The sequence below is a fragment of the Tenrec ecaudatus genome, chromosome 10 (genome assembly GCF_050624435.1).
Source record: "Tenrec ecaudatus isolate mTenEca1 chromosome 10, mTenEca1.hap1, whole genome shotgun sequence".
NCBI lineage: Eukaryota > Metazoa > Chordata > Mammalia > Afrosoricida > Tenrecidae > Tenrec > Tenrec ecaudatus.
The window spans coordinates 112,326,285-112,348,310 of NC_134539.1; the positions used below are offsets into that span (position 1 = coordinate 112,326,285).

At 61.1% G+C, this 22,026-nt stretch overlaps 2 protein-coding genes across 5 annotated transcripts; one reads left to right on the forward strand and one right to left on the reverse strand.

Moving 5' to 3' along the window:
• The first annotated feature begins 2,057 nt into the window (after nucleotides 1-2,057).
• GIT1 (GIT ArfGAP 1) lies at nucleotides 2,058-17,393 on the forward strand. 2 transcript variants are annotated; one of them, XM_075561273.1, is made up of 20 exons: nucleotides 2,058-2,343; nucleotides 8,896-9,029; nucleotides 9,390-9,502; nucleotides 9,597-9,702; nucleotides 10,083-10,300; nucleotides 10,377-10,471; nucleotides 10,800-10,842; nucleotides 12,848-12,896; nucleotides 13,132-13,204; nucleotides 13,511-13,608; nucleotides 13,890-14,001; nucleotides 14,113-14,246; nucleotides 14,416-14,568; nucleotides 14,659-14,889; nucleotides 14,993-15,046; nucleotides 15,203-15,289; nucleotides 15,385-15,458; nucleotides 15,572-15,754; nucleotides 15,836-15,899; nucleotides 16,030-17,393. In XM_075561273.1, exons 1-20 carry the CDS (start codon nucleotides 2,292-2,294, stop codon nucleotides 16,240-16,242), a joined length of 2,286 nt encoding a protein of 761 aa, XP_075417388.1. In that variant the 5' UTR covers nucleotides 2,058-2,291; the 3' UTR covers nucleotides 16,243-17,393. The 2 variants fall into 2 exon arrangements, with proteins under 2 accessions (XP_075417388.1, XP_075417387.1); XM_075561272.1 differs by having other exon boundaries at nucleotides 2,194-2,343; nucleotides 14,416-14,523.
• Nucleotides 17,394-17,761: 368 nt separating this feature from the next.
• Nucleotides 17,762-21,876, reverse strand: TP53I13 (tumor protein p53 inducible protein 13). Of its 3 annotated transcripts, XM_075561275.1 has the most exons (8): nucleotides 21,683-21,876; nucleotides 21,419-21,487; nucleotides 21,154-21,195; nucleotides 19,135-19,263; nucleotides 18,810-19,013; nucleotides 18,533-18,703; nucleotides 18,148-18,493; nucleotides 17,762-18,080 (listed from the first exon to the last, which is right to left on the reverse strand). In XM_075561275.1, exons 1-8 carry the CDS (start codon nucleotides 21,752-21,754, stop codon nucleotides 17,968-17,970), a joined length of 1,146 nt encoding a protein of 381 aa, XP_075417390.1. In that variant the 5' UTR covers nucleotides 21,755-21,876; the 3' UTR covers nucleotides 17,762-17,967. The 3 variants fall into 3 exon arrangements, with proteins under 3 accessions (XP_075417390.1, XP_075417389.1, XP_075417391.1); XM_075561274.1 differs by having other exon boundaries at nucleotides 18,148-18,703; nucleotides 21,683-21,875; XM_075561276.1 differs by having other exon boundaries at nucleotides 18,148-18,703; nucleotides 21,378-21,487; nucleotides 21,683-21,836.
• Nucleotides 21,877-22,026: the final 150 nt, after the last annotated feature.

The following is a 22,026-nucleotide window of genomic DNA, read 5'->3' on the forward strand; positions in this document are numbered from 1 at the left end:
TGGGGTGCTGCCCTCTTCCGCCGCGAGGGGTCAGTAGAGTGTTGTGGGTGCAGCCTGAGTTGGGGGGGGCGGCTAGCAGTGCGGGGGAGGGGCAGCTAGGAGTGGCCAAGAGGATTCCTGTACATTTCCTCATTAAATTGTTTTAAGAGCCTAGTGTCTGATTTCCTTTTAGCCGCCTGCTTCCGGTAGTGGCGACATCTACACAGGAAAATCCAGAAATCTGGCCCAGGAACTCGGAGGTGGGGGACTGGGGGCTTCCGCAACAAAGTCTGGAGAGTGGATCAGTGCCTGGGCCAGTCCTTGGGGGGGGGTCGGGGGGGGCTCCCGGGGACACCTGCAGATGAGGCGGAAGCTGTGTGAATCTTCTGCTTCCCCTGCACTGGGCAGCCAACTCTCTCTCTGCCCAGCGGCGGCGGCGGCGGCGATGGACACCAAACCGAGGCCGCTTGCTCCCTCTGGCCTGCGGCTCCTGCTGCCACGTGCTTGAAACGCGCCCACACGGCGGAGAAACAAAGACAGCTAGGCTGCCGGCTGCCAGGAGCCGCCTCAACATTTAAGAAACGAAAGTGCTTAGCTGGGGGTCGATCGGAGGTGAACACAATGAACACACGGGCACAGGTCGTGGGCTCTGTGCCGGATTCAGGCGGCCAAGCAACTCCTGTCGTCTGAATCGGGGCCACTCGGTCTGCGGACTCCTCCTAGGCTGGCGCAGCATGGGACGGCAGGTGGTGCCCCCTCCCCGCACACCCCAGGCTGAGGGACCTTGGCTTGCAGAAAACCCCCAGCAGCTGAGCGGCTGGTCCGTGGGGGGAGGGTGGGGGAGGGGAGGCCTGCAAGAAGATTTTTTTAAAGGTGTGATTATAAATATACCCGTGGATCGCGATTTCAAACAAACTTGTCAATCTGGGCTGCAGCGAAAGGCGATGGAGGCAGCTTTGCGTGTATTTCGGGTGGTGTGACTCATAAGCATTACTTATCTCCCCCAGGGAAGCAGCCTGCCCACCCACAAGTCGTGGCTGCTCTGGCGCCGCTGGGATAAACCAATTCAGTGACCCGGCCCAAAGGCCCCCTCCCGCTCCGGCTAAGGAGCAGAACTCCCTGTCACTTGGGTACCTCTTCCCTCGCCTCACTCCCCACGCCTTAATCTTGTCACCGGGTCCCTAAGTTTGGTCCTGAGAACCTCACCCTTCTCCCCACAAGCAGAGCTCCAGGGGCTTATGCAGCTGGGGGGCTGGGTGCACGCGGGGCACACGTGTATGGGGGAGCATGCTCAGTGCGGGGTTGCTCCCACGTGCAGCCTGCGCTTCTGCTCCCTGCCCGCCCAAGGGGAATGACCATCACAAGTAATGGCCAGGGTAGGTCACACACACATATCCTAGGCGCACGTACACCAGGGTATACTCGATGCATGGCTAGTGGCTATTGCCGCACAAAAGCACAGTGGGCCCCTCCTCAAAGGTCTTCAAAAGGCTTTGCAACTCCTTTCCTTTCTAGATGGAAACAAGGTGGAAAGGATTAAGTATTTTTAGCCCGGAGGCAGGGCATACCCTGCAGGACCTGAGTCCTTACTGCTGGTGGTGGTGGTGGAGGAGGAGGAGATGGTGTACTTGTACACATCACATCGGGGTGGGCGCACACCTCACCCTCAACGCAGAGGCGGGCATCCCTAGGCAAGCTCTTTGATCTAGCCCCTTCCATCTCTTCCCAGATCCTCACCCCAGCCAGCTTACAGTCTTTGGGCACCCTTCCGCCCCAGAGCGAAGGCAAGGGGGCTGCGGCGTGGACTCGCAGGCCTCCAGGCCTGGGGGGCGCCGCAGCAGAGACCGCGAGCGCAGGCCGCGCTGCGGGGCCGCGGCCCCTTTAAGCGCCCCCGCCCGCTCCCGCCCGCTCCCGCCCGCGCTCGCGGCTTCCTTTCTCCGAGGGGCGCGGCCCGCGCGGCCCGGCGGCGGGGCGGGGCGAGGTGCGGGATGCCCCTCCCCCTGTGGGCGGGGCCTGCGCCGCTTCCTGCAGGAGCGGTCCCGAGCCGCGCAGGGGGCGGAGAGAGCGAGCGGCGAGCGGCGGCGGCGGGGCGGCGCGGGGCGGAGGGCGCCCGAGGGCGAGCGGGCAGGCGGGCAGGCGGGCACCGCGGCTTCCGGGCCGGCCCCAGCGGCGAGCGGTTGGCCGGGCGCGCGGAGCCTAGCCGGGGCCTTGCCGGAGCCGGACCGGGCAGCAGGGGCCGCCGCCGCCGCCCGGGCCCGCCGCCCGCGCCCCCCACGCTGGCCCTGAGGGCTGCGGCCGCTTCGCCGCTGAGGATGTCCCGGAAGGGGCCGCGAGCGGAGGTGTGTGCGGACTGCAGCGCCCCGGGTAAGCCGGCCGGGCCGGGGGCGGGACCGGGCTCCAGGCCGCCGCCTTGCGGGCGCCGGGGCCTGGCGGGAGCGTCGTGCGGGGCCCGAGGGCGGGGCGGGGGGCTGCGGCCTCCGGCCTCGGTCCCCGCCCGGACCACTGCGGAGCCGCGTCCTTGGCGGTGGGCTGGCCTGGGGCCCCCCGGTGCCCTGCTGTCCGTGGACAATCCGGGAAGGACATTCTGGGAGCCTCCTTCCTCCGCTCAATCCGAGGGAGGCGGGCAGCTAGCGGCGCCCCCCCACCCCCCCATCTCAGTATCCAAACGGAAGCGCCCGTCTGGGGTGGCAGGAGGGCTGTGGCAGAGGCCGAGAGGGCTTAGGGGGTGAGGGCGAGTATGGTGTGTTCATCTCAGTGCCACCGCGTCTTGCACCTGCTGCTCGCTTGGTCTGGGCGCCTGCGGCCCGGGTTGGCAGAGAGCTGGGCAGATGTGCCGGGCGACTGGAAGGAATGAGGGGGTGGCACCCCCTCGAACTCCCTGCCCCTCACTCCTAAGGCTGGCGCTCCCCACAGGGCCTGATGTTCAGGGTGATCTAAGCTTGGGCACCTTCCCTGGTGACAGGGACTGCTGGACCACGCCGCCTCGCTGGCTCCCGGATGAGATGAGGCAGGCCTGCTTGGGAAGGTGGGCTTGGCCCAGCCGAAAAGGCCTAGGCCCCTCCCAGCCCCCTCTGCAGCCTCTGGCCAAGGAAGACCACATTCCCAGGATCAGGTGGACTTCCTGGCTGTATGCTGAGTGGTCTCCCTTCCCAGCAGAGCCCAGGGGCCTCTTGAGGAAGTGAGGCTCGGTGACCCGAGCGACTGACTGCTCCTCTGACGGTGGTGGGCTTGGGGAAGGAAGCCCTGACGGTCCATTTTCTGTCTCCCTGGGAACCTCTGAACACCGGGACTGTAGACATTAGGAAGGGTGAGGCTGTGGCATGTATTCATCACTTTGTGCGGCCCCTGGGACAAGCCCAGGACCCCAACAGGCCAAGCCCCACAGATTTCTGATGGTGAGGAGTGGTTATGACCTGGTGGCCTCTCTTGGAGTGTATGTCTGGTTTGGAGATCCCCAGAGGAGTTATCTGGTTGGGGCCCATTGCCCCTCTTGACAAGAATCTGTGACACACAGGCCCCAAGCCACTGGCAGGTCAGGGATGGAAGGACTGTCAGGGAAAGCTAGTCTTGTGCTTGTCCCGGGGTGGGCATGATGTGGGGTGCCCAGGAGAGTGGCAGCGGGGACCTCATTGGGGCACCTGTCAGGGGAGACAGGATTTTAGAGTTGCCTTTTGGTTTCCAGCATACTCTGTGACCCGTAGTTAGACTAACATCCCTCTGGGCCTCAGTTTCCTCAACTGTGAGGCAAAGACATTTGGTTAGAAATGGTTCTAGAGGACCCTCTCATCTCCCCAAATCTCTGAGCAAGATGAATGGACACACACAGCCTCAGTAACAGATCCAAACCCATCAAAGGTTGTGGAGATGGTTCCGGACTGGCACCCTTTCATTCTGTGACCCACAAGGTTGCCCCAAGCTGGAGCCAGCTTGCCGGCACCCAACACCAACCCATTCCTGAGCCTGTTCCTGACTCTGGGGCAGCGGTCAGCACCAGCAAGGCCACTGTCCCTTCTTCACTGTGTTTGAGTACTTGCCAGGTGCCAGGAATCCTAGTAGTCCAAGTATCCCGTTGTTCATTCGTGAGGGCTTGGGGTGCCCAGGGAGCTGGGGAGGGATGATGCAAGCCTGGTGTGTTGGGGTGTCTGGCTTCTGTCCTCGGTCCTATATAACAGATATTTCAGCCCTGAAGACCTCCTTTCCTGCTGACCCAGAGTACAGGTCAGGAAGAGGCAAGTAGTGAGAAAATGAAGATGGCGAGGTAGGCAGAGTACTGGCAAGGTATTACCACTCCACCCTGCCACCTTCTATGGGGTCTGGCACCTAGCAGGTGCTCCCCAAGTATTTGTAAGCCTCTCAGGACCCTGCCTGGTGGCTCGGGGCTATCCCATACTCCCACCTTACAATGCAGGCCCTGGCAGGGGCATTCTCCAGTTACCAGAGCCATCAGGTAGCAGTTGAGGCCACCCAGCAGTCTGGAAGCCAGGCCCTGCTTGCACCTCCTACGCAGGGTCAGAGACTCCTCAGCAATCCAGCCTGGGACCTCCTTCGGATCCCAGGTGGAGGCACACAAGGGGACCAACGGGGACTCGTGGTGAGGCAGCTTGATGTGGCATGGCTGCTGCCTTGCCAGGTGCTACCTGTGTCCCTGGCTGCCCTTGGGAGGCCACGAGAGGGGCCAGGGCTGGGAAGCATCACTGTCCCTTCTTCTCTGCCCACTCTGCCACCCAGCACCCACAGAGCTCTCTCAGGCCTCCTCCTGACCCTTGGGCCCACTCTCGCCCTTCCCAGAGTTGTCTCCACGCTTCCACTGGCAGCGCTAGACCCAGGCAAAGAGTATGCCCATTCCGCGAGCACTTCAGGGGAGCACAGCTGGTGCTGCTGTTAGGGGACAACCGGCAGGCTTGTTTATCTCTTAATAGCAGGGATTGAGGAACAGGGTGAACGGGGTCTTCTGTCTTGTTCTGAGGTAATAGATACATGGGAAAGTGCCTGCATTTCACTTGCTCAGCCTGATGAAGGTTTACCTGGGTAGCTACCCCTTCGGTCAATACACAGAGCATCTCAGTCTCTCCATTCCTGGTGTCTCCCTCCCTCACCCCCCTGACCTCAAGTCACCATGACTCCGACTTCTGCACATAGGTTACTGCTGCCCGCTAGAAAAGGGAGGCTTCTCCGTGTTTGGTGAGGATCTGGGCCAGGGCTCAGTGAGAAACGGAGAGAGGCTGAGCCGCCCTTTCTATGCAAATCTAGAGGCCCCTCACTAATGGCTTTTCTCTGTGTCCATGTGGGACTGACAGGTGGAGGGGGCCATGAATTAACCGCGGGCCTCTGCAGTGTTGACACGGGTTCACATGATTCCATGATGCCTCTTGCTACCTCCCCACACACACCAGCCCTCTACCCTGACTGGAGGCAGAAGCCCAGAGGTAGGGTGCACAGGATACAGAGGGAGTCACAGGCTCCCAGCGCCCTACCTTCCCTCTGGCTTCCACCCTGAGTTGGTCATTGAGCCGCTGAAACGGAAACTGCCATTGCTATTCAGAACCCCTTCCTGCCCCCTCTGCATGGCAACTGGCGTGCGTGGAGAACGGGCCTCTGGCTTGCGGAGGCCCAAGGTCTGGTGGTTTTAGGGGGTAGCTCCTGGGGTTAAAAGGAGCCCTGGTGGTGTAGCGGTTATATGTTGGGCTGCAAATCTCAAGGTCAGCGGTTCTAAACCACCAGCCCCTCTGCAGGAGGAAGAAGACACGGCCTTCTATTCCCGTAAACAGTCAGCAGTCGTGGAAACTCATAGGGGCAGTTCTACCCTGTCCTGTAGGGCCCCTCCAAATTGGCATCGACTGGATGGCAGCAAGTGTTTTGTGTGTGGCGCTAAGGTGGATTTCTCACCCGCATCGTGTCCAGAACTGAGCTGGCCTCTATGTGGTCCAGACCAAGTCAGTGTCCCCTGCCTGCCTTTGCTTTTTCTGACCATGATCCCCTCCCACGGCCATTGTGGGGAAGAGGGAAGGTCCCTTCCCGGACTAAGAGAGGCTGACAAGCGAAGCCTTGCCTAGTGTCCCTTGGTCACTGCCACACCCAAGGGATCACCATGTCTGATCTGTTCCTAGCTTGAGGCTCTTCCAACACCAGCCCTTGGGTAGGTGACCAACTCTTCCAGACCCCCGCTTTTCTGCTGGGGCCACAGGCTGGGGGTGGAGGCCTCAGGATGGCCCGTTTATGATCCCGGCCTGGGCGGCTCCCAACTTACAGGAAACCCCACCATTTCAACAAGAGGAATTTGGGCTGCGTCATCCCCGGCTTCCTGCCTGGGCAGTTGGAGATGGCTGGCAGGCAGACCCCTGACCCAGTGGGGCGTGGGCTGGAGGAGGGGAGCTCACCATGCTTAGGGCCGCTCAGTGGTTGGACACAGTGTTCCTGAGAGCACCCCCTCCTGGCAAAGATGAGGGTTCTGGAATCAGCTCCCCAGGGAGGTCTACGGGGGTCACTTTCCCACTTCAGCGCAGCCCATTAGGGGAAATTCTCCACCCCATTCCACAGTAGACCCTTCTGGTCCCTAACCCTCCCTCAGCTTCATGTGGGGTCACCCTGTTCTCTAGGGTATCCCAAGCCTTCGTCCAGGGTGGGGGTGGGTGCCTGGCTGTGGGTACAGCTCCAGCTGTGCTCCTGGTTCAAGAGTCTCCTCACCGCTCTCCCTGTAACTTTGGTGCAAGTCCGGTGGGGAAAGGATCTGTGGACCATATTCCGGTAGTAGCCTCCCCTCCCCTGGGGCGCACTACTTCTGGATTCTCTGAATGGCCACAGTGTAGGGCAGAGAGCCAATTCCCCCCCACCCCCTAAGGACAGGGCTTCCTGAGTTGGGGTGGGGGGGCCTGGGCAGCGCAGAGTGTCCTGGGAGACCGGCTCCCTGCCCCCACTCCCTAGCACACAATGACTGCTTTCTCCCTGTGACCTTTCAACAGCCCGCGTATGGTGCAGCTGTCTCCTCCCCACTCCCGAAGGGCTCGGGTTGGGTGGCATGTCCCATGCCCCGAAGAAGAACCCTGGGGTCCCCACCAGCTCCTGCCCCCCCCTTCTTGTTTCAAAGTTCACTTCTCCTGAAGAGGGTGGAAGGTGGCTTTCTGGCCCACCCTTGTGGGGCTGCCCCGTCACTGGGGCAGGAGGACACCAAGAAGGGGAACAAACCATGGTTCCTGCCATTGAAGTGCCTGGTTCCATAGCCCAGCAGCCCCGCTCATTCGCTGTGTGACCTTGAGAAAGCCACACATCCTCTCTGAGCCTCGTCTAGAAAGCAGGGAGGGCATCTTACCTTGCCTGGCAATTGTCGGAAGCATCGTGGTGAGGGCATCCAGCTCGTGGTATGTGCTAAGTAAATGCCCTCCACTCCCTTAATCCTCCTGCAGGGGGCTTCCGCTCACCCCATCAGCAATGGAGACAGAAGACCCAGGAGGGAGGGGTTCCTTGCTGCCAGGACACCAGGACAGATGCTTGGGAGGGAGTGACATGGGCCAGTGGTTCCCACTGAAGTTTTGGTGTGGGAGAGGTGTGGCCTGGGGCCAGCCTGGCTCACCAGGTGGAGTAGCCAGGTTGTCAGGGGTCTCTGACCTGCTCTCATGGAAAATCTGCCTCCTTGGGGGAAGGGTTGTGGGGCTAGCAAGACAAGAAGCGGTGGTGGGCCATGGGTAGACCCTGGGGACAGCCCAACTCCAGAGAGACAAGGATGTGTAGGAAAGGGCACAGCTCTGTCAGCCCCTGGCTGTGTGCCCTGGAGACCACTAAAGATTATGGCCTTGGACACTGCAGATCAAGAAAATATCCCCTGGCCATGGGGCTTTGTTTGTTTGCTTGTTTATCCAACTGGTGCGGCACAAATGGTTTGCTGTCAACGACTAACAAACTGACTAATGCATGGAGAGCACTGTGGAGGAAAGGCCTGGCTCTCTGTGTGGACCAAGACGATAGCCCAGGGAACCCGGGGAGCCCAGTTCCACCCCGCCACGCAGACATAGGCCTTTATGTGGCACGACCAGCCCGGTGCCGCCATGTGTGAGTCCCTGGGGGCTGACAGCAGGTGCGGTGCTCAGCCACTCAGAAAGGTGGGAGGTTTGAGCCCACCCTTAGCCGACAGGCGTGACGCTCGGTTTCTGAAGGTCAGCCATTGAAAACTCTGGAGGAAGACTCCTGACCCAAAGGAGGGAAACGCGAGGCAGGATTTCAGAGTCTGGGGACTCCCAACATCCTGGAGCCATGGGGGCTGGATGGAACTGTCACCCTGAGACAGCCTTTCAAACCCCAGCCCCAAATACCCCAGGATTGGCTTCTTAAAACAGTAGTTTGGCTTCACTAGTGGTTTTGTTTCTTTAAAAAGGAAAGCCTGCCTTGAGCAGTGCGCTCTCTTAAGGACGGTCTGCCTGGGATCACAGTGACCTCAGCCACAGGACAGATTAGATAGAGACCCTGGGAGCAGCGCGCGTGCGTGGATGTGTGTGTGTGTGTGTGTATGGTATGTGCTCGCTTGTGGGGGGTGAGCAGCCCAGGATTCAGGAGGATTCAGGGGGTTGCTCATCTCAAAGAATGTGCTCGGCATCACCTGGTTTGTGCACGAAGAGACTTTTGGACTGGTGTACATTTTGCTGTAAATGTTCCCGACAATAGCAACAAGGTGGGGAGAGAAAGGGAGATCTGCTAGAGCAGCGGGGTTCTGCTCTGAGCCCGTGGGGCTGCCCGGCCGCAGAGTCAGCTTGGTGGCAGCGGGGAACCGGGAGGCACAGAGGTGGTGGGCTTTGGCTGACCAGATGAGAGTGATGGGTGGACTTGAAATGTGCAACGTAGTGCAAGCCCAGGACAGGTGCGCAGAAGCCTGTCACCTGGCAGTAGCTGACCCCTATCCCACTCCTCACCACCACCCCCACCCCGCAGACCCCGGCTGGGCCTCCATCAGCAGGGGGGTACTGGTGTGTGACGAGTGCTGCAGTGTGCACCGGAGCCTGGGACGCCACATCTCCATCGTCAAGCACCTTCGCCACAGCGCCTGGCCTCCCACGCTGCTGCAGGTATGGGCCGGGCCCCGACTGGCTGCTCTTCCTTCCCCAAAGACTGAGGCTGCCAGGCAGGGCACATTTCCCCAAACTTGCGTCCACGCCCAGGCTGGAATGGACAGCCTCCAGTGGTCACACCCACCCAGGCAGAGCCCAGCCTTGCCCTTGCCCATCCACTCACCCCTCAGAGAGGAAGCTCCCGGTTCTAGAGGCCTGCCGATCACCACCAGAGCCCTTCCACTCAAGCCTGGCCACCCCTCTGAGCTTTGGCTGGAGTGCTAGTTAGGATCCTTGGGCTAGGCTGGGGTGCCAGGCGTGCTACCCCAGTGCCCGGCAGGCAGCGGGCGTGCTCACTTGGCATCCCTTTCCCTGCAGATGGTGCACACGCTGGCCAGTAACGGGGCCAACTCCATCTGGGAGCACTCCCTGCTGGACCCTGCGCAAGTGCAGAGTGGCCGGCGCAAAGCCAACCCCCAAGACAAAGTCCAGTAAGTGGGGCTGCCGGAGGGTGGCCAGGGGCTGTACAGTCGGGTCCAGCCTGCCCTACTCTGCTCCCCACTTCCTCCTGTGTGCCCCGTGCAGCCCCATCAAGTCGGAGTTCATCAGGGCCAAGTACCAGATGCTGGCGTTTGTGCACAAGCTTCCCTGCCGGGACGATGACGGGGTCACCGCCAAAGACCTCAGCAAGGTGTGAGGGGCCCCACGACGGAGCTATGGCTTCTCCCCTCCCCCACCCACTGCACCCTAAGGGCCATGATGACCACTGAACCCAAGACGCAGCCACTCAAGCTGTGAAAAGCTGAGGCAATGGCTTAGGCTGACAGCCTCAGTTTCCTCCTCTGTGAAATGGAACCAACGCAACTGCATCTGTGTCACAGGCTGTGTCTGCTCCAAGTGGAACACATGGCAGATGGCATTGCTTAACAGACCCTCTCTCTTCAGGGGAGACTTTTGTCCTCCCCGGTGGCCGGTCGTGGTTGGGCCGCTCGGAGCTGCGGGTGTCTGCCTAGGCTAGCTAGCACAGCTTCTGGAGGCCCCCGGTGCATTCTGCATGCTCTGCCCTTGTAGCAACTGCACTCGAGCGTGCGGACGGGCAACTTGGAGACGTGTCTGCGCCTGCTGTCCCTGGGCGCCCAGGCCAACTTCTTCCATCCAGAGAAGGGCACCACCCCCCTGCACGTGGCCGCCAAAGCTGGGCAGACCCTGCAGGCCGAGCTGCTCGTAGTGTACGGGGCTGACCCCGGCTCCCCCGACGTAAATGGCCGCACACCCATTGACTATGCCAGGTGAGGTCAGAGGGCAGGTGTGGCTTGGGTGGGCTGGGGCCACTGGCGCGGGGCTGAGCCATGCCGCTCCCCACAGGCAGGCGGGGCACCATGAGCTGGCCGAAAGACTAGTGGAGTGCCAGTATGAGCTTACTGACCGGTTGGCCTTCTACCTCTGCGGACGCAAGCCCGGTGAGCAGGACAAGGGGCTGGGCAGGCAGGTGGGACCCAGACACACCCAGCAGCAGGTGCCATGGTGACAGAGCTGGCTGGGGAGCAGTGTTGCTAGGCAACAGCTCCTGTGAAATTGCTGCGGGCTCTGGGCTGCAGCATGTTGGGGTTGGGGAGTGGGGGTGGGCTGTACCTTCCAGCCAGCTCCTGAGGGGGGGGGGAGGACACTGCCCTCCTCCCATTTCCATTGACCCTCCTGGGTACCAGGCCCTGCTTGTGGCAGTGAGGTGGGCTCCCAGCTGCTGCAGCCACCCAGCACCAATGACTTGGCATTTTTATTTTTGTTCAGATCACAAGAATGGGCATTACATCATCCCACAGATGGCTGACAGGTGAGGGCCCACCTGATGCCCCTTTCCAGAGGCAGCCGGATGCCATGCTGAGCGCCTCACCCCCAGAGGCCTCGCCCATTCCTCCCCCAGCCTCAGGGCTGTGGTCCCCCCACCACCTTGGTCCCCCAAGGCCTGGATAGAGGCACAGGCCTGTCCCAGGAAGCCCTCATTCTATTTCTGGGCCCCAAAGTAGGTATCAATCCCACATCAGATGCTGCCAGCCCAGCCTCAGACCCAGACCCAGACCCAGGCCTGGCAAGCCCTCACAGGGTCTGGGAACCAGGAAAGACCCTGGCAGAGAGGTGGGTCATAAAGTTCTACTTGTGGGCGCAGCCCCTGCTGTGAAGTCTTCAGACCAGCTTCTAAGGAAAGACTCGTGATCAGGCCTCTGTGGGTAGTTCAGGATTGGGCAGGGCCTGGGAGGAGGGAGACACATGAGGTGTTTCTCCTCTGCGCTGAGAGGTCACAGGTGTCCAGGCAACTGTGGACACCCCAACCAGTCAGCCAGTTCACAAGGTGGATGGAGGTGCCACCTGGTGGCCAGTTCTGTGTTAGCAGCATCTTCATGCCAGGTAGTGCTCGTTGGCTTGGACCCGGAAAGGAGAGGCTCTTCCTCCCAAGGGCCTGTGTGGGCATTCGGGGATGGTGAGGCCTGGGCATTGCCTGCCCCCAAACCTAAACCTCTTCTGTCCCGAGACCCTAAGACTCCTCTCTACTTGCCTGCTCTGGCTCTTTGCAGCTGGACGTGTATGAGGTGCCTTTGTGTTTTGTGTGTGCACCCATGGGCCCTCCTCCAATGGAATGTTATGGGAACTGGGCCTTAGAGAACTCAGGCAGGGTCCCTGCCCTGGAGGAGTCCCCAGTCTGGAGCGAAGGCGGCCTCGTCCACAGACAGTTTGGTGTCCACTCTGGAGAGGGCAGCTGGTGAAGGCCTAGAGGTCAGCAGTACTCCACCCCCAGGGGCTGCTGCAGGCACCTGGGCAGCTCGGGAGCAGGACTGGGATGGAGACGGGGGGAGGGTGGCCAGCTCTGCCCCTTCACACAAGCCACAACTTCTTGGGGACAGAGAGGTCTGAGTACAGGATGTGAAGAGAATTTTGCCTTTGGGGGACTCCTTCACAGGCAAACACACGTGCCCTTGGCTCACTCACCTGTGGAACAAGGATGGCTGTTCCTGTTTTTCTGGTGGTTGAGAAGATAAAGTGAGATAAGATAGTGCACAGGGAGCACTCAGCAGATTATGCTGTAAGAGAGCCTTTGGTTCAAAGAATGCCATACTGGCCCTGTTTGGCAAAGTGTTTTAAGGCAAGGCCTTGTGCGGCCAAGCCTGTGAGTTAAAAGAGCACCCCACCTGCTCAGGAGCCGTGGTTGCTTAGTATTTATGTGTGGGGCTGCTAACCACAAGGTCGGCTATTTGAAACTACCAGCTGCTCCTCAGGAGAAAGACGAGGCTTTCTTCTCCTACTGTGTCCAAGTCCTACCCTGTCCCCATGGGCTCCACTTGAGGGCAGTAAAAGGGACACCTGCTGGGTGGGGAAGTACTGCAGGGCCTGGCTGGGGGTCAGGAGAGGGGTTAGGAAGGGGCTGTGGGGCCAAGGTCAGGGGAGGCAATGGCAGACAGGGCGCAGACAGAGCTGAGGCACCGTGCCCTGGGAGCAGGCTGGAGGCGGAGGTGGCAGGCCCGGGCCCAGCACAGTGCGTTCCAGTGCGCTCTCGGGGCCGTGTGTGGCCAGAGACGGGTGGTCCCTGCCCTGGGTAATCGCTGCCTCTGTCCTGTTCTTCTTTCTGCTGCCTTCCTCTGGACTTAGATCTCGGCAAAAGTGCATGTCTCAGAGGTATAGCATGCCTGTCGACTGTGAGGGCCGTGGGGGGTGGGCAGGACGGGGGCATGTACTGTGCAGCACCTGGATGTTGTCCCCCCTGGGGTCCCTGCATGGGTGGGAGGTCCTTGTAGGGACTGGGCCACTCTCACCTCTACCTCCCTGTCTCCTGCTCCCATTCCCAGCCTGGACCTGTCCGAGCTGGCCAAAGCAGCCAAGAAGAAGCTGCAGGCGGTAAGTCTCCATTCCTCATGACTCTTTTGAGGTACCCTCTAGCCCAAGGCCTGTTGCCCCCCACTTCTTGGCCTGGGCCCTGCCCATCCCCAGCCCCAATTTCTGGTTCTGAGACCTAGATGGCACAGGGGACAGAAGCCATTCCCCAGGTCTGGTGGCATCTAGTGAGCTGGCTATATTGACTGGCACAGAAGGTGGGAGTGTTGATCTCACGAAGCCCCCACTCTGCTTCCAGCTCAGCAACCGGCTCTTTGAAGAACTGGCCATGGACGTGTATGACGAAGTGGATCGGAGAGAGAACGACGCGGGTGAGCGGGGACATTGGGGTGGAACTGGGTGCTGGCATGGGTCCCTGGGACCCAGAAGGGTGCCTGGGGTTGGGCTGTTCCGCAGGCCAGCAATGAGGCCCTCCCAGTTGCTCCGCCTCGGGGCTATTTCCTGGTCCTGCTCCACTCACGCCACTCCTTCCTGGCCAGTCAGGCTCCAGCCTAGCCAAGGCAGGCTTTTGGCTTCACAACCACCCTGGTCTTGAAGCCCATGCTCTGTGCGAGCTGGAGGGAGCTAGGCAGGCCGGCACCCCTCACCCTGGGGGTGGCGCCTCCCCTGCCCTGCAGTGTGGCTGGCGACCCAGAACCACAGCACCCTGGTGACGGAGCGCAGTGCCGTGCCTTTCCTGCCTGTGAACCCCGAGTACTCGGCCACGCGGAACCAGGTGAGGGCCCCAGGGCAACTGGGCCGGGAGCTCCCACCTTCCTTGCCCCCGGCTGCCTGGGCCAGCTCCAGCCCCCCTCCCTCAGAGCCCAGCTGATGGTGGGCTGTGAATGAGGAAGGGGCTGTACTTTTATGCAGCCAGCCTCTGGAGACTATTCCAGCCCGTCACCAAAGTCCCGCCTCACCGCTGCCTAGAGGGCCTAAAAGGACTGGGGTCGGTGGTGGGAGTCAGGGCTGGCTGTGGTGGCCCCTGATGCCGGCCGACCCCATGCTGCCTCGCAGGGGAGACAGAAGCTGGCACGCTTTAATGCTCGGGAGTTTGCCACCTTGATCATCGACATTCTCAGCGAGGCCAAGCGGAGACAGCAGGGCAAGAGCCTGAGCAGCCCGACAGGTGGGAGGGGCCTAGGGGGGTTGGGGGGTTGTCCGGGCTCTGCCCCTGTTCCCTGGCTCTCACCCTGGGTCCAGGCGGCAAGGCCCCAAAGTGACAGTATTGTGTCCTCAGACAACCTGGAGCTCTCAGCTCGGAGCCAGAGTGACCTGGATGACCAGCATGACTACGACAGTGTGGCCTCCGATGAGGACACAGACCAGGAGCCCCTGCGCAGCGCCAGCACCACCCGGAACAACCGAGCCCGGGTCTGAGCGCTGCCCTCCCCACCTGGCCCCCCTGCCTGTTCTCATGGGCTCCACCCCACAAGCCCCTCCATTATGGCCCCGGCAGGCTGGTCACAAGCCTCGGTGCTAGCCCCTGGGGACCCCGGTTCCCTGCCCGACGGGATGGCTGACGGTCTGCCTCCCTCCACAGAGCATAGACTCCTCAGACCTGTCTGACGGGGCCGTGACGCTGCAGGAGTACCTGGAGCTGAAGAAGGCTCTGGCCAGCTCGGAGGCCAAGGTGCAGCAGCTCATGAAGGTCAATAGTAGCTTGAGTGATGAGCTGCGGAGGCTGCAGAGGGAGGTGAGGGCCGCAGGCTCGGGGGACATGGGTGCTGGGGGGCCCCTGCCTGGGCCGGAGTCTCTGACGGCCCTGCGCGGCGGCTGCCCACAGATCCACAAGCTGCAGGCAGAGAACCTGCAGCTCCGGCAGCAGTCGGGACCTGTGCCCACCACCCCCTTGCCTAGTGAGAGGGCTGAGCACACGGCCATGGCCCCTGGGGGCAGTTCCCACCGCAGGGACCGCCAGGCCTTCTCCATGTATGAGCCGGGCTCCGTCCTGAAGCCCTTCGGGGGTCCTCCTGGGGACGAACTCACCACGCGGCTCCAGCCTTTCCACAGCACGGTGAGCGCTTATGGGTACCCCGGGGTTGGGGGTGGGGGCGTGGAGACATGCTTGGGGCTACTGCAGCCCTGGCTATGACACCTGCTGTTCCCCCCACACCCAGGAACTGGAGGATGATGCCATCTATTCCGTGCACGTGCCCGCCGGCCTTTACCGGGTAAGCAGGGCCGAAGAGGCGGCTCCACTGAGTGTCGGGCTCTGGGCCAGCCTCTGAGCAGAGGTCCTAGAGACAGTCCCTGTCTCCTTCCTGCCCTTGTTGGGAAGCTGACACAGGGGGAGAAGAGACTGACCTGTGCCCAACCCTGGGTTTCAGATTCGGAAGGGGGTGTCCACCTCAGCGGTGCCTTTCACTCCCTCCTCCCCGCTGCTATCGTGCCCCCAGGAAGGAAGCCGCCACTCGGTAACGTCCTGACCTGCAGCGTACCCAGGTGGGGGGGGGAGAGGGTTGGGTTGGGGAGGGTGCTCACCCAGTACTTCTCTGGCTGCGCCCTCCAGAGCAAGCTTTCCCGCCACGGCAGTGGTGCCGACAGCGACTACGAGAACACGCAGAGTGGGGACCCACTGCTTGGGTGAGACACCCTTAGGTCTCAAGACCAGTCCTGCTTGCACCCCAGAGTATCTTGAGAGTCTGCAGGGGAGCAGCCCCACAGCTGTCCCCCATCCCTCTCAACCATGTGGTTAGCCTGGAAGGGAAGCGGTTTCTGGAGCTGGGCAAGGAGGACGACGTGCACCCAGAGTTGGAGGGCCTGGATGAAGACTTGGACCCTGGGCTGCCCAGCACAGAGGATGTCATCCTGAAGACGGAGCAGGTCACCAAGAACATTCAGGAATTGCTACGGGCTGCCCAGGAATTCAAGCATGACAGGTACAGGTGGGCAAGCTGCCAGGGCGCCGCATCCCCAGGAACCTTCCCTGAGAACCCCTCCCTTTGTCCCCATCCCCACAGCTTTGTGCCCTGCTCAGAGAAGATTCATTTGGCTGTCACTGAGATGGCCTCTCTCTTCCCAAAGGTAATGGCCAGAGAAAAAGAGGAGTGGGGACCGGGTAGGGAGGTGGAGGAGGCATAGCAAGGTCTGACTGCTCCCTGGGTGGAGAAATGGCTGGAAGCTTGAACTGCAGCCTCCCTGTCCCTCCCTCCAGAGGCCGGCCCTGGAGCCAGTACGCAGCTCCCTGCGGCTGCTCAATGCCAGCGCCTACCGGCTGCAGAGCGAATGCCGGAAGACAGTGCCCCCTGAGCCGGGCGCCCCTGTGGACTTCCAGCTGCTGACGCAGCAGGTGATCCAGTGCGCCTACGATATCGCCAAGGCTGCCAAGCAGCTGGTCACCATCACCACCCGAGAGAAGAAGCAGTGACCACTCCCCATGCCCTCACCCTCACCCTGGGACCTCATTGGCCTTGGGAGCTAGGCCACTCCAGACACTAACCCCACCCCAACAGAGCCACTGGCACAAGTGCCCTTCGTGCCGCCATGCTCCCTGGCAGCCAGGCGCCCCGTTGCTCGCCCCCTGAAGCCCCAAGTGTGGGAGGTGGGGTGGCAGGAGCTTCTGTCCCCCACATTCCATTCCCCCTCCCTGTACATAACCTCGTCTCCCCACTCCTTTTAGTGTGCAGGGGCCTGTGAGGCATCTCTCCCAGCCCCTTGCCCTCCAGGCCATCCTCAACAAAGGGTCAGGGTGGGGCCCTCCGAGTGGGGCAGCTCCCCTTCCATGCACCCCCCATGAGCCAGTTCAGCCCTGCTGGGGCTGAGCAGGGGCACCCCCTCCTATGTACAGAATCAGTGGATGTCTCTGCCCTGTAGCCACCAGCTCCTGCTGCTCTCTCTTTCATGCCAAACGGCCCCCACCCATGTGCTGGGGGGGTCCCCAGCAGCAAACACTGGAAAATCTTTTTTTTCCCCCATCTCCTCCCTCTTATCTCTCGCCTACCCCTTAATTTTAACTTTGTGATAACTGAGTGCCCCTGCGTGCCTGTGCGGGACGGCAGTGCCGTTCCGGAGGCCTGGCCAACCTGGGTTCCTGTGGGGAGTGGTGGGCCGGAGCAGAGACTAGCGTTGGGGATCAGCCTCCCTCTCCTGCACCCTGGGGCCAGAGACTGCCAGGTAACTAGCTGTGGTCCTACCGGCTGCCCCACTCCCTCTTCCACACATCTTGAGGAACTTCAGTGGACACCACTTCCTGCCATCTCCCTCTACCCCCCACCTTCTGCCATGCAAGGGCCAGCCAGCTGGGGCTGAGAACTGACCGCCCGAGCTTGGGGCTGGCTCCCCAATTCAGCTAGTGGGTGTGAACCCCAACTCTGTCACCTTGGAAAGGCCAGCACCTGCACTTCAGCTGTGGCCCCACCCCCTGGAAGCCCCAGAGCCTGGGCTGGGCAGGCAGCAAACACCAGCTACCCCCTGCCCCACCTTCCCAGGGGCCAGGCCCTATCTGTGTGGTGGTGGGTGGGCTGACTGTCCAGACATGTGTCATGTACATTTGTATCAAAAATAAATAAGTGACCATGGTGTGCGGCTGATGCTTGGAGAAGCGAGAAGAGACAGTGGCAGATGTGAAAGGGAAAACAGGCCTTGAACAAGCAGGAAGTTCCTAAGGCCCCACACCAGGGAAGCACTCCTAGGAGGGCTGGTCTTCAGTGACCCCAGGGCAGGCTGGGACTACTGCTCTGTGGGACTTCCAAGGCTGTGAATCTCATCTTTCTCTGGCAGAGGGGCCGAGTTTGAACTACCAACCTTACAGTAAGCCCGGGTGCATCACAAGGGCCCCTTTGGGTTTGGAGGACACTAAGGAAGGCCAAAACCTGAACCCGAGATGCACAGCCTTAAGATGGGGCGTGGTGCCCACCAGTGGCTGATGCACAAACTCGACTCCAGACTCTACGAAAATAATTTAATTAAAAATATGAGGAATTTTGGCCAGGGAGGCTGAAGCGGCTGAGCGCCAGCTTGTCCCCGGCCACGCCCATTCCTGGACCAGGAAGAGCGCTGAGGCGGGGCCGCCGCCAGGGGGCACTCCAGCCCCCCACCCCGTCCACGTGGCTGAGGTCGCGGCCTGGCCTCCGGAGGCGCAGCCGGCTGCCACTCACTCGGAGCTGTCCCCGTCCGGGCCGCTGTCCGGCGTGGGCGGGAGGAGGGGTTTCCGGCGGGTGCGCTTAAAGCGGCGTGGGGGCAGCAGCAGCCTTCGCTTCAGCACGGCTGTGGGCGAAGAGGACAGTTAAGGGAGGGCAAGGAGGGGGCGGGGGGAGGGGGCGTGGCTGCTCACCCGCCACGGTGTCCTGGCTGTCCTCGGCGGGCCCCCAGTAGATGCTCTCCCCGCGCCGAAAGTTGCGGTGTAGCCGCGTGCAGAGCGTGGCCAGAGTGAGCACCACCAGCAGGAAGGTGAGCGCGGTGGCGGCCCAGGCGGCCTCCTCCGTGCGTGGGGTGGGCACCCTGGCCACCCGCGGGGGCGTTGCCGCCCTGGGGGCTGGGGAAGCCTTGCTGGGGCAGGCACAGCCGCCAGGGCTACCTTGCCCCTTGGGTCTCTGAGACTCAGCCCTGGAGCTGGCATTGCCTTCAAGCCCCCCAGGTAGCATGGGAACAATGGGCACAGCCGAGGCACTGACCCCCTCATCCAGGGTGCCCAGTGTGGGCCGCCGGGCCTCCCAGTTCTGTGCGGAAGCGGAGGAAGGCTTTGGGGCTATGGAGGTGGGCTGGAGACCAAGGGCAGCCCGAAGCCCCCGCCTTCTGGCACCACCTGGAGAGAGTTGCGCGTGCGTCCTAGCTGCTACCTCTGTGCCTGGGGGCCGCCAGCTTCGCAGGGCAAAGGCCAAAGCTGGGGCCTGTGGGGTGAAGAGACAGACGGGTCTTCCTTCCCTGCCCACTTCCACAAAACCCAGTGACACCCCTCTACACACCCCCACCAAGCCTGGGCCCAGCGCCCCTCACCTGCACACACCCTCCCCAGCCTAGCCGCCCTCTGCCAGGGCTCTGCATCGAGGGAGAAGGCCAGGAAAGGCCGGCCTCTGGGAACCCTGCTCGCTCCTGATGCCGCTTCCGCCTCCTCCGCCTCCTCTTCAACCAGTGGGCGGCCCAGACTGGTTCTACCCAAGCCATCTCCAGCGTCTGCCCCCACGCGGTCAGCACCAAGGGCTACGGAAAGAGGCACCTGTTGGCGCAGTGCCAGGTGGGGTGGAGCAAGCCCGAGGAAGGCCCCGAATTCTCCTTCCCTCAGTTATGTGCTGCCTTCCTCCGGAGCCTGTCAACCACTCACCCGATCCTGTGTAAGGCTTGAGTCAGGGGCCAGGGAGGGCTGAGCCACACAGGCGCGGGCCAGGAGGGCAAGCTGGGTCTTCAGCCAGGGGTGGGCACAGGGGTGGTAGAGGAAGTTGACATCCTCAGCCTGGAGGAAAGGCAAGAAGATATCAAACCTGTCCTAGATCCCTCGCTGGGTATTCTGAGCTCTCTCCTGGTTGAGGGAGGAGTCCATTTCAAAGGATTCCCAGATGACCCTTCCACCCTGGAAGACCCAGGAAAGAACAAAAGATCCTGGGTGCTGGAATGTACTCCCTCTTGCATCCTAGCATTTCCCCCACCCTTCTCATCCATTGAGTGCCACTGCTTCAAAGTTCACTCCTCAGGCCCTGTGCCTAGGTGACCCTACTGGACTCAGATCACATGATTTCAGCTCTATTTACTTGTACCTGCAATGATGGCCCTCTTAGGCGCCCAGATTAGACTCTTAAGTGTCCCCCCAAGTGGACAGCAGGTCTCCCACTTATTGATCGGATCTCTATATTCAACCTCCAAGAGCGTCCACACACAGGGTCCACAGGGTGAAGATACACAATCCCAGGATGGGAGTTCATATCATGCACCATCAACTATTCTTCTATTGAGCTGGCTCCTAGCTCCAAGCTTTGCTAGATGTTGAAGGTGATGCCCAAAGAAAACGAACTCCTGCCCTTTGCTTGCAAGGGATGTGTCGGAAGTCCAAGCAAACAAAAAACTAGTGCAAATGGAGTAGCAAGTTATAAGAGTGAAGGTGTAAGCAGAATCAGAATTGGGAGGAGATGATGAGTAAGAACAGGCATGGTAAGGGAAGGTTTTAAAAGGGTGCTGACTCAGGCACTAAGCTTTGAAGATGGATGGAGCTGGATGGTAGGAGGGGAGGGAGCTACACACTTGAGGTCAGACTAGGCCAGGCCAGGTGTGAAGGGCAATCAACAGGATCAAAGGCACAGAGGTAGGGCATGTACCTGACACTCACTGTATGGTGAGCCGACCAAAACAGGGAGAGGAACCAAAGATTTGGAGAGGTGGTGGAGGTTTGTTTATCTAGGACCTAGAAAGGCAGGCTGGGCAGTATGGCATGATCAAAATAAAACACAAGCAAACTACCCTCTAGTCAATGCCAACTCAGAGCAACCCTCTTTACCAGGGTAAAACTGCCCCTGGGAGGTTCCTAGACTAACTCTACATGAGCGAAGAGTTTTCTCCCTTCTTTCTCCCATGGCCATGATAGGGAAGGTGATGAGCCAGGAGGTTTCTAAATAGTGGAAAGACTTGATAGCAAGGCTATCTGAGGAACAAGATCAGGCAGGTGGAATGAGGCAACTGCTCTTGGCCAGTCAGGGAAGACAGCTGACCATCGGCAATGAGGCTAGCGAGGCAACCAGCCAAGTCTAGAAACCTGAAGCCCCAGGCGATCAGCATGAGTAGGAATCACTGACTAGCGACTAACCACAAACCCAAGGCATACTCCTTCCACCATACACCTTTATACTTCTCCAAATACTGTCCCCACTCATTACAGGTCTACAGGTAGAGATGGTATCTTCTTAGAGAAAACCGAGTTAAGAGACTTCCCACAGGTACATGGTCGAGCTGGGCTGTAGAATTGTGGGGCTTTGTTTTCCTACGTTCCTAGTGGTTACGGGTTGGGCTGCTTAGCACACACAAGTTCAGCAGTTCAAAACCACCAGGGAGAACACTAGGTTTTCTACTCCCATAATGAGGTACAGTCTTGGAAATTCACAGGGGCAGTTCAAACTGACTCCATGACAATACCTTAACCTCCACTTGCAGCCACCACCCACACAGCCAGCTTTTCGCAGCATTCCTGCCACACCACGACAGAGGACATCTGTGTATTACTGTTTAGCCCTGAGGTCAGGGCCAGGTGGGAAACTAGGAACATTGCCTCTTCTAAAGGCAATGGTGCTGGTGGACAGACAGTTGGAGGAGGCATGCATGGGGCTGACACCCAAGGAAGGGTTGCTGCTTGACTTACCGCCCCTGGGATCATTTGTGTATACGTCACTCTCGGTGACACCTGTACACGGGGAAAGAAGAGAGCTTAGGGCAGCTGAGGGTGGAGAGAGGGCAGTAGGCCCCACGCGTCAAGTTGGGATGGAGATGTTGGCGACTAGGGCAGGAAGGGCCGGTAGAGGTCCCCAGAGGGTGATGATTGGAGGGGTGTGGCGAGGCTCTGGGGGGCGGGGAGGGAAGGGTTACCCTTTCAGCGGTCCCTTCTCCGGGTCCTCCAGGACTCCTACCTGTGGGGGCAGAGGCCATGAGCCCCCGGGACAACGGGCTCCGGCCTCCTCCGCTGGCCCAGCACCCACCTGTGGGTCCAAAGCGCAGAGCTGGGGCGCTGGTTTCGAAGAGGGCCCTGCCCGCTCCCTCCCCAGGCCCAGCTCGCCGGGGCGGGACTCCTGGTCTCCTCTCAGCGCGCCACTCCTTCCAGGACTAACTTTTGCCATTGCGCGCTTTGAGATCCCATCCCGGGCCAAAGCCTTCTCAGGAGCCCGTCCCCTTACCTCACTGGGACCCAGGAGCCCCAAGAGCGCTACCAGGACAAATAGCCGAGGCCAAGGCGGAGGAGGCGCCATCCAGCCCGCCCCCGGCGGGGTCCGGTCAGCCGCAGCGCCTGCCAGGGAGCGCGCCACGCGGCTCTACCCCAGCGCCCCCGCGCCGCCCGCGCGCCCACGTAGATCCGGGCTCGCGCGCGCCCGCTGGGACTCCCCGGGCGCGCGCGGCCATCCCTCGCCCCGCCTCTGCCCGTCCCAACGCCCGCCCACAGCGGGCCGTGCGCGCACGCGTCCTCGACTTGAAGCCGGAAAAGTTGTCGAGGAGCGGGGCAGGCGCGCTCCGAGCGAGAGCG

What these genes read in the sequence shown, in the direction of transcription:
- GIT1 (XM_075561273.1), top strand. Translation starts at nt 2,292, where the DNA reads ATGTCCCGGAAGGGGCCGCGAGCGGAGGTGTGTGCGGACTGCAGCGCC. An exon ending in TCGGAGAGAGAACGACGCGG is followed by an intron (nt 13,205 to 13,510) that starts GTGAGCGGGGAC and finishes CCTGCCCTGCAG; the next exon opens with TGTGGCTGGCGACCCAGAAC. An exon ending in AGTGGGGACCCACTGCTTGG is followed by an intron (nt 15,459 to 15,571) that starts GTGAGACACCCT and finishes CCATGTGGTTAG; the next exon opens with CCTGGAAGGGAAGCGGTTTC.
- TP53I13 (XM_075561274.1), bottom strand. Translation starts at nt 21,754, where the DNA reads ATGGCGCCTCCTCCGCCTTGGCCTCGGCTATTTGTCCTGGTAGCGCTC. An exon ending in GGCTCCTGGGTCCCAGTGAG is followed by an intron (nt 21,488 to 21,682) that starts GTAAGGGGACGG and finishes TTGGACCCACAG; the next exon opens with GTGGGTGCTGGGCCAGCGGA. An exon ending in GCTGGGGAGGGTGTGTGCAG is followed by an intron (nt 18,704 to 18,809) that starts GTGAGGGGCGCT and finishes TTCACCCCACAG; the next exon opens with GCCCCAGCTTTGGCCTTTGC.